This window comes from Falco punctatus (genome assembly GCF_963210335.1).
Source record: "Falco punctatus genome assembly, chromosome: 9".
Taxonomy (NCBI): domain Eukaryota; kingdom Metazoa; phylum Chordata; class Aves; order Falconiformes; family Falconidae; genus Falco; species Falco punctatus.
Window position 1 is genome coordinate 15,773,456 of NC_137589.1, and position 13,253 is coordinate 15,786,708.

General features: G+C 39.1%; 1 protein-coding gene across 7 annotated transcripts in view; it reads right to left on the reverse strand.

Moving 5' to 3' along the window:
• Nucleotides 1-13,253, reverse strand: part of ANK3 (ankyrin 3) — a 381,110-nt gene that overhangs the window by 135,837 nt on the left and 232,020 nt on the right. For 4 of the 7 annotated variants that reach the window (XM_080402708.1, XM_080402710.1, XM_080402709.1 and 1 more), the window contains 7 exons: nucleotides 12,393-12,494; nucleotides 11,715-11,813; nucleotides 11,232-11,330; nucleotides 6,124-6,222; nucleotides 2,861-3,046; nucleotides 2,277-2,300; nucleotides 973-1,071 (listed from right to left, as the gene is read on the reverse strand). In XM_080402708.1, coding sequence (XP_080258834.1) covers nucleotides 973-1,071; nucleotides 2,277-2,300; nucleotides 2,861-3,046; nucleotides 6,124-6,222; nucleotides 11,232-11,330; nucleotides 11,715-11,813; nucleotides 12,393-12,494 — 708 coding nt within the window. The remainder of the gene's footprint in view (nucleotides 1-972; nucleotides 1,072-2,276; nucleotides 2,301-2,860; nucleotides 3,047-6,123; nucleotides 6,223-11,231; nucleotides 11,331-11,714; nucleotides 11,814-12,392; nucleotides 12,495-13,253) is intronic. The other 3 variants (XM_080402712.1, XM_080402714.1, XM_080402713.1) reach the window with 1 other exon arrangement.

Genomic DNA, 13,253 nt, shown 5'->3' on the forward strand with positions numbered 1-13,253 from the left:
AACTTCCTTTTGTCATTTGCTGCCCTTTACTGCTTCTCCTGCTCACATTTTGTTGTTCCCACATCCTCCCTACCATGACCACACTCCTTCGCTCTAATATTCCTCTTTGGTTTCCCAACAGACCCAACCCTTGACAGCAGATAAGGTCAAACTTTGGCCCAGGCTGTGACATGAGGCTCTGCTGGCACTGGGCTCGCAGCGCGGTCCAGCTGCCTGTGGGGGGATGGACCCACTCCCCAGGCAAAAAGGTGCAACTGAAGCCACCGGTCACTTGCTCCCCATCCAGCCCAGAATGAACTTAGGGGACACCAGGAAAGCCCATACCGTTTCCCTCCTGGCTTCCAATCGTTTTTTATACATTTGAGGAATTACTCTGTCACTCCCTGGGCTGTGCCATGACTTTGATGCACAGCTTACAGGATCAGGAGGGTTAGTTCCCCCACTCTGCCACGGTTTCTGCTATACAGCTGCCATTATCAACTCCCCTCCATTTCTACACTTCAATTTCTGCCTCTCCAGTTTGTCAGATCTCCTTTACATATGTATCATCTGACTCTTGCATATGCAGTGAAGGCACAGATGCTTTGTTCCCTGGTACACCTGCACTTCGTCTTCACTGGAAACAACTGCATGTTGAGGGTAATTCAACAGGGACAGCACTCCTGCCATATGTTAAAGCTACAGGTGAAAATAGTTATCTCTCTGAAACTCCCAGCTTACCTTTTGCAACACTGTAACTCTGAAAATAGCAGCCTTTTTGATTAAAACAGTTTTTCAAAGATGAGGACTAGATCTCAGCTCCAGTTCAGCAGCCCAGGGAAAACCCCTTTAACACTGTATGGTAACAGAGCAAGAGCTGTCAGGCCAGGCCCCTCAGCTGGCATGAGCAACTTACCTTTCTATACCTTCACCGGAGAAGTGTTTCAAAGTGATGATTAAGCAAACTAAGCATAACTAAGACTTCACACTTACCCTTGCAGTAAAGTCCACAGCAGCACCTCGATTTAACAGCAACGTAGCTACATTGATATTTCCATAGTGAGCAGCTATGTGGAGGGGAGTGAACCCACTCTGGAAAAACAAAACAAAACCAACAGATCCTTTTTTTTTTATATATCTCATTAGTACTCTAAAATTTATATCACATCACTGACAAAAACTAGTAATAGGAGTCTGCTGCAAGTCACCATTCCAATTCTGTACTAGTTTTCATTCACTGACATTTATTTATAGACTCTCAGAGAGTCTAAATAAAATCATATTGCTATGCAGGAGGGGAAAAAAAATTAACATAATTATTCTAGAAGACCAGAAGTAGGATAAAGCTTTCAGTTAATCCAGAAAAACAACAGCAAAACATTTGAGTATTAAAGCAATGATCTGTCTTTTATAAGAAATTAATTTCTAACTAGAAAGATCTAGTTGTCATTGGTATTATGTCAGTCTTGCAAGTTAAATCTCTTAGAGATTCTTCACAGAAGTTCAGCTACAAGCCATTCAATGGTATTTGATAACTGTTTTTTATAAATTCAAAGTAGATGCAAATGAAAACAACATCAAAGACAATTTTAAATTATTAATATGGATTTTTTTTTCCAAGGGTTAGTACCATAAAGATCACTCTCCCACTGTGGGCAATCACATCGGGTTATGTTCAGACACCACCCTAATTAGAGGATGCCTTAGTGATAAAATTACTTCAGCAACTTATTTTCATATTTAAGTAGTTTTACTTCCTTTTAAAATAATGCTAAAACATGCAGCAATTCCATCAGTCCTGCAAAGTATGAAACCTTATGGGAACTATATGCATTTCTAAATTGTTAGCAAGCCATGCTAGCTGCCACTGCCTTGCTTTGGAAGTCTTGCAGATATAAAATCACTCTCAGATCATTCTATTTGCTGACACCATCAAGGTAAGTGTCATGCAGAAGCCTAAAATCAGACCTGGATGCACAACATGACAGGGTTGTCTGCAGCTCTTAACACATCTGATAAACACATGCTACATGAGAATCCCTGAAAACTCCATCTTAGGTAATATGGCTCTTTTATGAGGGCAGTTCCCCAGAACACTTACTCTTACTTTTAAGCCCTAGTTTCAGCTGCAGAAAGCCCTGCTATCTAAACTACAGTCTTCTCTAGCACATGCTACTCCATTTAATCTAAAGCATGTATCTATCCTATAAAAGGCAATGCAAAAAGGAAGAGGAAGAAATGATGCAGCAGCACTAAGTCATGGAGGAGTGATGATGCATATATATATTTATATATACCTCTGTTGTTCTATTCACCATCATCTAGGTTAACACAATTGGAAGCAAAGAGGGGGAAAAAATGAACGGTTAGTTCACCACTGGTGATATGGATGCAAAAAGCTTCGTGACTGCTACGTGGCATGGCAGCTCAGATGACAGCACAATCGGCGCACAAAGGAAGCTCGACTGAATGGAAGCTGAATGATCAAGTATTTTGAATGTTAATTGTTACATGTTTACCAAAGTTCTTAAAGTAGTAATTGGACAAACAACTAATCAAATGACTTAATTGTACAGTACCTATAGGCACACCACTGCAGGAGTGGCTTTCATTCGCAACAAATAATTCTAATAATATTTTGCTTATTATTTTCCATTTGCAAAGTTTCTACATGAGAAATTAACCCTGATTTAAATAAAACAGGAATGGGGAAGGAAGAGGCAAAGGAAGCAAATGAAACGTTATTCTTAATCACACACTAGAAGAGAAAGTTAGGTGTAACTCTGCAGCAAAATACTTTGCACTAAGTGAAATTTCACTGGATGTAATACTTGTGGTCAGCACTTACTAATATCAAACCTTTTTTCTTTTTACAACTGACCTTTGACTCCACATCAGCATTGTGGTCATTCTGCAGGAGCAGAGCCGCTGCCTTCGTATCATCCTTGCGAGCAGCGATGTGAAGGGCAGGAAGACGGACTTTTCCCTTCGTATCATTTTCAAGCAGCAATGAAACCACCTGGTCATGACCTTGCTGCAATGCTACTGCCAAAGGCGTGAAACCATCCTGCAACATACAATGGAGACTCTCAACACATGTTCCAAGCTTTCCAGGAGGCAGAAAGCAGAAGGGAAGACATTTCAGCATTATTAACAGTACTGGCTCAAATCCAAATGGAAAGTGTAACATGGTGCAACTTAAAAGAACCCTGCAATGACACTAAAATTAGGGTAAAGTGTTGGTGAACAAGGCCTGAAATGCTCAAAACACCTATCTGGCACTCCAGACTTAAACATAAAATTACAAAGCAGAAGCAAACAAAAATGACTGAGACTTGAGAAAAAAAGTGTGAAATTACTCAGAAATAAACAGTTACATAAATAACTGTATAATAAAGTGTATGATTATATAAAAAGCTGAAATATTAAAATTAGAATTGTTAGTGGTATCTCCGTCGCAAATTATCATCCATTCCCCCCACAGATACAGGTTATAATCTGTATTTTTTTAAGGAAAAACAAAACAAAACAACCAACCAACAACACTTCAGCTCTGTCCTTCGATATATATGTGGATTTAAATTCTTATAATACTTGAATGTGAACAATACATTCTCTCAATACACTAATTATTTTACTACAACTTCCATTTAAGAAAAATGATATAGACGTGGTGAACAATCCTCTAAGAATTATTTCATTTCAGACTAGTAAATTGCCAACCAAAGTAGTGCAGAATAAGAAACCTGAAAAACAGATTTCTTCTTAACAGATTTTAGAGTGCATTCCTCAAACACATGAAAAGTACAGTCTGAGATGTTATTATAATTTTAGTTTTATGGATTCTTAGAAAACTAAAGAATGAAAGAGTTGTCATTTAGATTCTGCTCATTTCCAAACATTTAAGTGGCATCCCAATCCAGGAACACATTTGGCTTTCTCCAAGATAATACCCATAAATCACTCAAAAAGTCACAAACGTGTATTGTTCTACTTGTGATATTTACTACATTTGACTCTCGGTCAATATATCCAAAGCTTATATTACCAAACTTCTTTACAGTTTAGCAGGTAAACATCTTCTTTCACTTTTGAACTACTTGTCATGATGAAACTGGGTAAGTGTGAAATAAAAGTGTAGCAATGACACAGGAAAACATAAGTCCTTACCCTAAGTCAAAAGAGCAGAGTTCAGGTGTTAACTTCTTGAACTAAAAATAATGTTTTCAGTAAGGAATTTCTCTTTCTGGCTTACCAAACAGAGAGGCCTCAATTTAGGAGAAACAGGAGGAGTTCTGCTAAGGAGCATTTTTTTCAAAATTTTGGGAAGGACATTAAAAAAAAAAAAAGAAAAAAGAAAAATCACCTAAATTCTTTGTGTACTAACTAGATTTTTTTATTTCATTACTTCTTTTAAACCCGTTTAACCACAGTCTTCACCTTGGCCCCTGGCTCACCATCCTCCAGGAGTGGGGCAGGGCTCTGGGCTGTGGTCCTGGGCCACGAGTGGCTCCTAAGGTGGAACAGCTGCACAGCCTCAGAGTGTAGGCAGAGAGCAGGGCAGTGTGTGGAAAATGCTGTGTAGCTCTGAAGGCCAAAAAGCTCTGTGAGCATCCCCACAAGAGGGCTCTGGCAATATAGCTACACTGTACCTGCAGATACAGAGGCTCCTGCCTGGAGAAACCTCGAGTGCGACAGCCCACGCCTTAGTGCCCAGGAGATGTTGGCTTCCTGGTCTATTTGCACAGCCAGTGGCAGCGGCAGTCAGCTGCTTTACAGAGAAAAGTGGTTTGGCCATCTACACTGCCTTTTCTCATCGGGCTTTCTCTTCTGTTAAAAACACTGGTAACAATAATATTAAAAAAAAAAAAAAAAAAAAAAAAAAGGAACACTTTTCTCCTTTCCAGAGGGAAAAGGCATTGGACAAAGGGGAGGGAGCACTTCATGGCAATCCCAGAACAGCTGCCACCTCCTGGTATCATCATCCCAGTTTCTTAATTCTGATGAGAGTTGCCCATCATTTCAGTGTGTGCAGAGGCCACTGTACCAAGACCAAGCAAACTGCGACCAAGAGTATTAGCACCGACAAGAACACATTTCCACCACATGCTCTCTGAAGATGCCAACTCACAAAAAGCAATTGCAAGCAAATACCATGATATCAATACTATAATTAGCAAGCACACTTTAAAACATAGGGCAAAGCACACTCCAGAAAAAAACAAAATGAAACCCAAAAACCTAAAACCAGTATAAAGTAAAAAATTGGTATGAGGTACAGGGATGCATTAAACTAATTTTGCATTTCATATTTTGCAAAAAAGTAGGACTTTTTCAAATAAACATTGTTTCCTTCATGGAATCAGTTCTGCTAGAGAGATCATAATTTAATAAATATTACAGAGAGCACATACTGAAGTACTTTTTTGGTTTTGGTAGTAAAATACTGGAATTAAGACAATTGAAAATTCATCAGATTAAAAACCTATCTCAATGCAGTATATTTATGACTATTAATATATCTGCTTTTTTTATTTTTCTTCCAGTTTGCCTTATTTGAGTTAGAATTACTTTCTAAAACAAAAAATAAGAAGTTCTGGAAAGACCACAGACCATGTTCAAGGATAGACCTTGCATCTTTCTGTCAGCTTGAAATTATCACTGCAGGACCAGATGGGATAACTAGGTGTTACAGAGAGGGTACCAACATGGCAATAAATGTAGTTCAGAAAATGCTCCAAGCGCTAAGTAACCCTGGGTTTTCCCTGATATCCCAGGCTGGCTCCAAAGCAGGTAAACACTTGTTCTTGCTTTATGGTTGCCTTCCACATTACTCACTATTTTTAATGAAAGCACAGAGAAGTTTTATATTATGCACACAGCTTCCCTGCTTGAGCACTTACCCTGAAAGATTACCAGTTATGACTAAGAACACATCTATTTTTAGAACTGTTTCTAGTTAAAGTCATTTTTTTATTTTAGAAATAGCAAAAGATGGTTTAAATTGCTGAAAAGCCAGTTACTCAGTATTCATTAGCACACTTTGCAGAAAGAACATAAAAGATTAGTTTGATATAAGCTGGCAAGAGTCACTGCTGAAGCATGTTTTACTTTGTTCATAAAGTGTGAAATTCAAACTTTTACCTCTGTGGCAAGGCTTTGACTGGCACCATTGTCAAGAAGAAACTTCACAACCTCCAGGTGGTTTTCTTGGGCTGCCATATACAGTGGAGTGAAACCATTCTGAAATAGGAAAGCAAGAGTGTAAACACTCCACAAACATTTCATACATACCACAAATCTGCAAAACTCAGGTAGATTAGGAGGAAACTAAATAAACTGTGTGCATACATGCCAGTTGATGGTGTGATCTCCCTTGATTTAAGTGAAGGTAGGAGAAGGATAATATTGTTTAAAAGGACACAGTGAAATCCTTCAGCTGACCCGATACAATTCCCACAGCCAAGCAAGAATACTTCCTTTTTTATCTGTTGTGAAGTTAAAGTAAAAACCAGTCTGCTCAGACCATTTGGTAGAAATGGGTTATTTTTCCTAATAAATGCAGCCACAGCAATGGAAATGTAAAATGGACAGGCAAATACAATCCAAGTCTGTAGCAAAAGTAAAAGCGATGGCTTTTCAGAATGCTCTCCAATTTTTTCGCCTCCTTCCATTAGCTTTGACTACTCTTTCGCTTGTGCCAGCTACTTATGCCTTTTGTCTCCTCAGAGAGCTGCCTTCTGAGCACAGCCTGCCTGTGGTCACTGAGCTACTTCATATTTCAGGCACCAGGAGATCTGAGAATCGTTGCTTCTCAGTAGTTTGAGACAGAGGTTTATCAGTGTTTCCAACCACATTACAGCATTTCTCAAATTATGCTTGAGTGAGCGATTTCAATCAATGCAATACAAGTATCGGAGGCTGCAGAGCTTAACTCATTCTTTGGCAAGTGCTTTCCCCTTACAGTCAATACTTTTGTCTTAACTGTATACAGGTCACAGCCTTTCAGGAATTGAATTTTTAGCGACTAACGTTAAGGCAATGTATTTTTCGCTATTGTTCTGGGCATTTCTGAAATTCACAGCTTTGACATCACTCACAAAACCAAAAACAGCAAAACGAAGTCATGAAACCTGTCCTGGGATCAAGATACCTCTAAAGGAATTTATAAAGTTGCTGATAAAGCACATGAAATTGCTTTACTTTTGTATAGCACTGCATGTCCCTCGGTCTAACAGAATTGTAAACTAGTGGTAAATACATCTTACAGTAACAAATTAAAAGGTCCATATACTATTGACTAAGCAGTTTGGCACTGCAAAAGCAACCAAAGCAGCATCAGCAATAAGAACAACAATCCCTTTCTCCTCTGATCTATCCTGGCATTCCAGAATTAGTCAGACATACCACTGCTGGATTTTGCCTGATCCCTTTCCTTCCTTATGGTACCAGCAAGGGTGATGATGCCATTAAACCTTTTGGCCTCCTGGTTTCACTGGGCTCTGTTAGGGCACTGTCTTCTTCTCACTATCTTCCAGATCTCATGGCATCGTGATTTCTGTGAACCTTAGGCTTCTTTTAAGTAAATTTCACACGGTCAGCTGCATTGGGGGCAGCAGCTTCCTACTTCAGCTGCTCCCTCCTAAGATCCCCCCAGACCTCTTGCTCTACCACACACCGCTTCTGGTGATTACTTGAGAGTGTGGGGAGGACAAGGAAGAAAATAAATACAAAATAAAACCGGAGGTAAGAGCTAGTTAAAAACAACAAGTAAAATGGAAGAGCGATTTCATCTGCCTTAAATAACAGAAAAGTTCAGGAAGTGCTTCCATATCACTGGGTTTGACGTTTCATGTCTGCAATGTGGCCAGGGCAGACATTTCAACAGGGTGGAAGGCATAGGGGGAACAGCTCAGCAATTCAGCTAGAGCAGTTACAAAGGACACTGTCCTAGATTTCCCAGGAAACCTATGGAGCCAAACAGAGATGAACTGAGAAGAGTTTGGCCATATATTTGCATCAAAGAAAGAATATCAACATTCCGAGCTCTGGAGAGGTGAAGGGAAACCATAACCCCGCTTTCCCTATTGGGAAATTCCCCATTTCCCTATTGAGAAACCAATAGCAGTTAATTCTGGCTGAGTTACAGTAGCTGCAGTGAAAACAGCTGAGAGACATCTGACTGCCACAGCAACGGGGCAGAGCTGCAGGGCACACTTCCAGCACAGAGCACACAGAAGAGCCCAGGTGACCCGAGGCCGAGCATGCAGGCTTCCCCGGCAGCAGAGACAAATAGCAGGTCAGAGAAAAGGACAGTTGGAGAGGAAATGGTGTGACCTGGATGTTTGATCCATGAGGAACTTTACCATCAACAAGACACTAAGCAGCTGTGAAACCACATGTTTACAAGGCTTGCGCAGGCTGCAAGGTCAGTTCCTGTTCCAGTATTTTGATAATTTGGTCTCTATTCAGGAAAGCATTGCTACAAGCATAAAGCAGGCACTGAAATCCTACCAGAGCCAAAGCCTAAAGTTAGCAATGTGTTAATGTACTCTTCAGAACCAAGACCTAACAGTTTAGTTATCATAGAGTCAAAATTCTGCTTAATGAAAAACAAAGAAGCCTGAAAGCACTTGCTAAAATACCTAATGTGTCACATTACAGGTTATTATTATAGTGAACAGCAGAGTATGGCATTTCCCCTAACATTTCACAACACACTCAATATCTATTTACTAACTCAGCTGGAAACAAAGATTAATTTTTTTAGTTTCAAACATTTGCACTTAGAAAGGAAGCAGAAAACCTCTTCCTAATGATTAGTTCAGAAAATAACAGGCAAAAATTCTCAGAACCAAGTGTTGTTAGCATTTGGAAACAGAGCAGAACCTTCTCTTCTGTGTTAAATTACTGTAGGGTTTTCAACATCTTTCCTCCCCATACTTTGCTTTTTCTTCTCTCTTTAAAAAAGGGGCTGAAATTGCCAGAGAGCCACAAGCCTAAGAGAAGTGTTCTATCTTCAGTAGTAATAAGTAGCCCTTAGAACAGGTACAAAATTCAGACTCGGTAAAAAATAACTTTTTTTTTCTTTTTAAGGATAGGAACACTTGGTTAAAGAAAACCTTACGTCCCTAACACTGGTGCTGTCAGCAGGGTAGAGCTGTTACCTTCAAGGGAAGAGGAAATAAAGCCAAACTCACAGAAAATAGGGTCAATATAAAAAAGAAAAACAAAACAAAAGAAAACAAAAAAATTCTTTGGGTAGTCTCTCTGTGGGTATGACAAATTCAGCAGAACTTTATTCTAAGCTTTAGGAAGTCTCAAGCGATGCTCAGCACCACAGACAAAACTGGTCCAGAGGCAGTTTGGTAGCAGAGAGCTCCAGGGACCTCCCAAAAAGACTAATCCCAGCTGAGGTATCTCACTGCCAGATATTGGTGCAGAATGGCAATACACATGTCTTAAGCAAAGATGTCAAAGGCATCCACAATGGGGGCAAGGGAAATCTTTAATTTTCATAAGATAGCAAAATACCAGTAATGTGGCAAAACCTTAGGGTATTTGGACAATGCAGTTATATAAGATGTTTACAATCTCAGATAATTTTTAGTTTCAGGGCTGAATATACAAGTTCTCAAACACAAGCAGAAAAGATCCTTTGAAAGCCATCTTAATTTCTTTAACAGGAAAACCACTGGAAATATTTCTGCTTTGTTTTTCTTCTTAACAGACATGGAAGATTTTACTTAAAACTAGTTGTTGTTGTTGTTGTTCTCTTAAAAAAATGGTATGGTGCCTGAAAACAAATATTGCTGTATCTAGCTAGTATAAAAGAGTAAGAAAGGAGAACTGAGCTGCCTATTTTCTTTGTCCAGGTGAAGGAAACATGAAACAGAAATCATAAATAACTGACATTTTTGAAATTGATTCTTTTAAACATTTTGTTCATATTCTTTGAGAGACCAAAGAAAAAGCCATATTTCTTTAAAATGTAAAGTTTTTAATTTCCCTTTTTAGCAAATATTTTCTATCATGCCCACATCTTTGTAATACAGAAGAATGGCAATTCTGGGCCAGATAAGATGACAATCTCTTAATCTGATCCCTTCTCTGACACTGCCTACCAGCCAGCCCCTCAGAAGGGAGAACAGGAATGGGGCAGGCATGCAGGGACATCTCCTATGGCACAGGCACCTGGTTTTCAACAATCTGTGGTTTATGCCTTTTTTGAGCCAGAGTTTTTCTCTGTCTCATTTGACTGCTTTGCTCTTAACAGCAGGACTGTTTTCCCTTATTTCAAATTTTCTGTAATTGACTTAAATATTCGTTCAAAGGACTTGACCAAACTTAAAGGCTCTGCATATTCTTGCAGTACCTCCTTGTACAAGGAAAGGGGATGAGCTCAATTAAGACTGAGACACTGAATTATGCAAAACAGGATCCTTTTAATTTGAACAAGTTCTCTCTCGCTGTCTTGTTCTATCAGTATCTCTTCTAACTCTGTAACAATTAGCAGCTTATAGGACACCGGAGGGCAGATCTAAGGTGGAAGGGTACATGCTTTGCTGGGCTGACTTACACAACCACTTCCAGTACCCTGCAGACACCCCTGGATGTGCCTCCACTTCCTTCAACTCCAGGGGCGTGTGGCTTGTGGACAACTTAAAACAGATGTCATATCTGTGTTTCCTCTGTTGATGAATGAGGTGGGCAACTCAGAATTAATCCCTGCTGATGGGTGACATTCTTTGTGGGGAAAGACCTGAACACAACCTGGGATTTCATTGTGCTGTCATGCCTGTGGGGGAGGACAAGACTTGGTATGTCCATGATGCCTCTTGGTACACTCTGACCACCTGGCAAGGGGTAGAGCAGAAGGGGGAGAGCTGGAAGAATTTGAAGTTTTAATTGTATGTTGAGTTATAAGGTGGGAATGAACTCAGCACTACACTCACTAAAATGCCTACTTCAGTAATAAAATGGCAGCTGTGTGTTTCAACTTTGTCCTTGCACCTGATGTTGGTTACCTACGTGTGTGGAACAGGTGACAAAGGAGGTTAGTTTGGGTTTTTTTTTGATGTTAGCAGAATTACATTCATCTTCTTGACTCTATTAAACCCTATTTTCAGGGACCAGTATTAACACAATGAGATCTGACAAATACACCTACTAATATTATCATTTATAAGTGTAGAATGATTTTAATATCAACAAAGTTTTTGATAGTACCAAACAGGGAAATATCACTTTACCTGAGACTGTGCGTTGACATTGGCCCGATTTGTCACCAACACTTTGACTACTTCTGCTTGTCCAGCGAGGGATGCTATGTGCAATGCTGTGTTTCCTTTCTGGAGTGAGAGACAGGGATATTTGAAAAGAATACAAAACCTGAGCTTGAATACATGACAATACTATCAAGAATATATTCCACTTTAAAATACAGTATTTCTTGCAATGGTATACTCTTACTGAATACTTCTAATGGGTAAGTTAATCTAGAAGACATGGACAGAAACCAAGACAGGAATCTACAATTTGTTCAGTAAATCTCATCCCTAGTAACCTGTGGCATTTACTATAATCTAAAAAGTTTCTATTAAAGAGTTATTGAGACCACTCCACCAGTGGAAGATGGGCAATTAGTGCTGCAGAAATGTCTCTGTCAGTTGGCTGACACCCTGTGCCCACGCCGTCAATGTGAACAAGATAACAATTAGATAGGCCTGACTGACCTTTGTCGCTGCATCCACACTGGCACCTCGCTGTATCAGTTCAGAGACAACTTCTACATGTCCTTCTTTGGAAGCAAGATGGAGAGCATTCAACCCATTCTGATTTTTTTTTTTTTTTTTAAAAAAAAAAAGAAGAAAAGAAGAAAAGCAATGGGAAAAATTGACAAAGGTTTTCCAGCATAGCAAACATATCAAGGGACAAATTATTATATCCCAGTGAGAGAACTGCTTCCAAAACCCACTGTTATGTAAACTTTACATAGATTATATATGTATATATATATAAAATATATATACACACATATATATACACATATATATATACATTATATATATACATATATATATACATACTAGATTATAAGGAAAGAGAATGATTTAAGTCAGGAAATACTAGCTCTGGGTCTCAAGTTCTGTGTGCTGTCTCATGATCTGATGTGATACAAATGGAATGAAAGATAACGGTAAATAGCACAACATTCTCCAAATAGAAGTGAAATTGTGTCTTGGGTAAAAAAAAAGGGTACCCCCCCCCATTTTAATTGGATAAAACATGTAAACATGGCTCATCAGAACCCACAGAAATTATCATCAACGTGAAGTGCAAATATAAAGAGAGATTGAAGAAATAGTGAGAAAGGTATTTATCCAGGAAATTTGATCAAAATATTCTTCAACCTGATTTGAAATGTTGATGTCCACTCCACTTTTTAAGTAGTCAAGAGCCTTTTCCAAGTTGCCAGCTCGAGCAGCTCTCAGGTAACTTGCATTTGTGTCAGACTGCAAGAAAAAATGAAAAGGCCCAATTAAAAATTGCAGCACAGTATAAAATATATATTCCCTTGTCAAAGAAGTTACTAATGATACAACATACTGTACATACATTTAACTAGACATGAAAGGATGCCAAACTGCCTTATGAAATATGGGTCAAATCCTGCACTCCTTGCTTATGCAAACTCTCTCTGGTGTAAATAGGCTGTCTGCCTGACTAGGCAGCACAAGATTTGACTTCATATATAAAAATGAATTATGCAGTACTGTCTAACATGCAAGGCTAGTAGCCAGGGACACATCTGGTACACAGCATGGAAGACAAACATGGTGAGGCTCAGGACAGGACTCCATGGAAACCACTCTGCTCTTTCCAGAAGTGCCACACAACCTTTTAATGTCCAAGCCAAACGGATCAGACCAGTACTGTGAAATGTCACGCAACAGATCTTAAAAGATCCAAAATACTCCACATTGAAGGACTGGACTACTGAATGAAAAAACACAGTTCTACAAATTAAGGCATTTTGAAATCTAACATATGATTACATTTAGTTTGATCTTCTCCATCCTCTCGCATTTTATGGCACGTTATATTTACAATATCTGCCCACATTCAGTGAAGTAGCCATAAATCCCTAGGTGCAGTGCTATTATCTAAGCTGCAATTATTATTATTTTTTTCAGATCTTACTTTAAAGATAGCTGTGCAAATTTGCTTTATGATGACTTCAGCTTGAACATAAGGATGGCAGAAAGGATGGT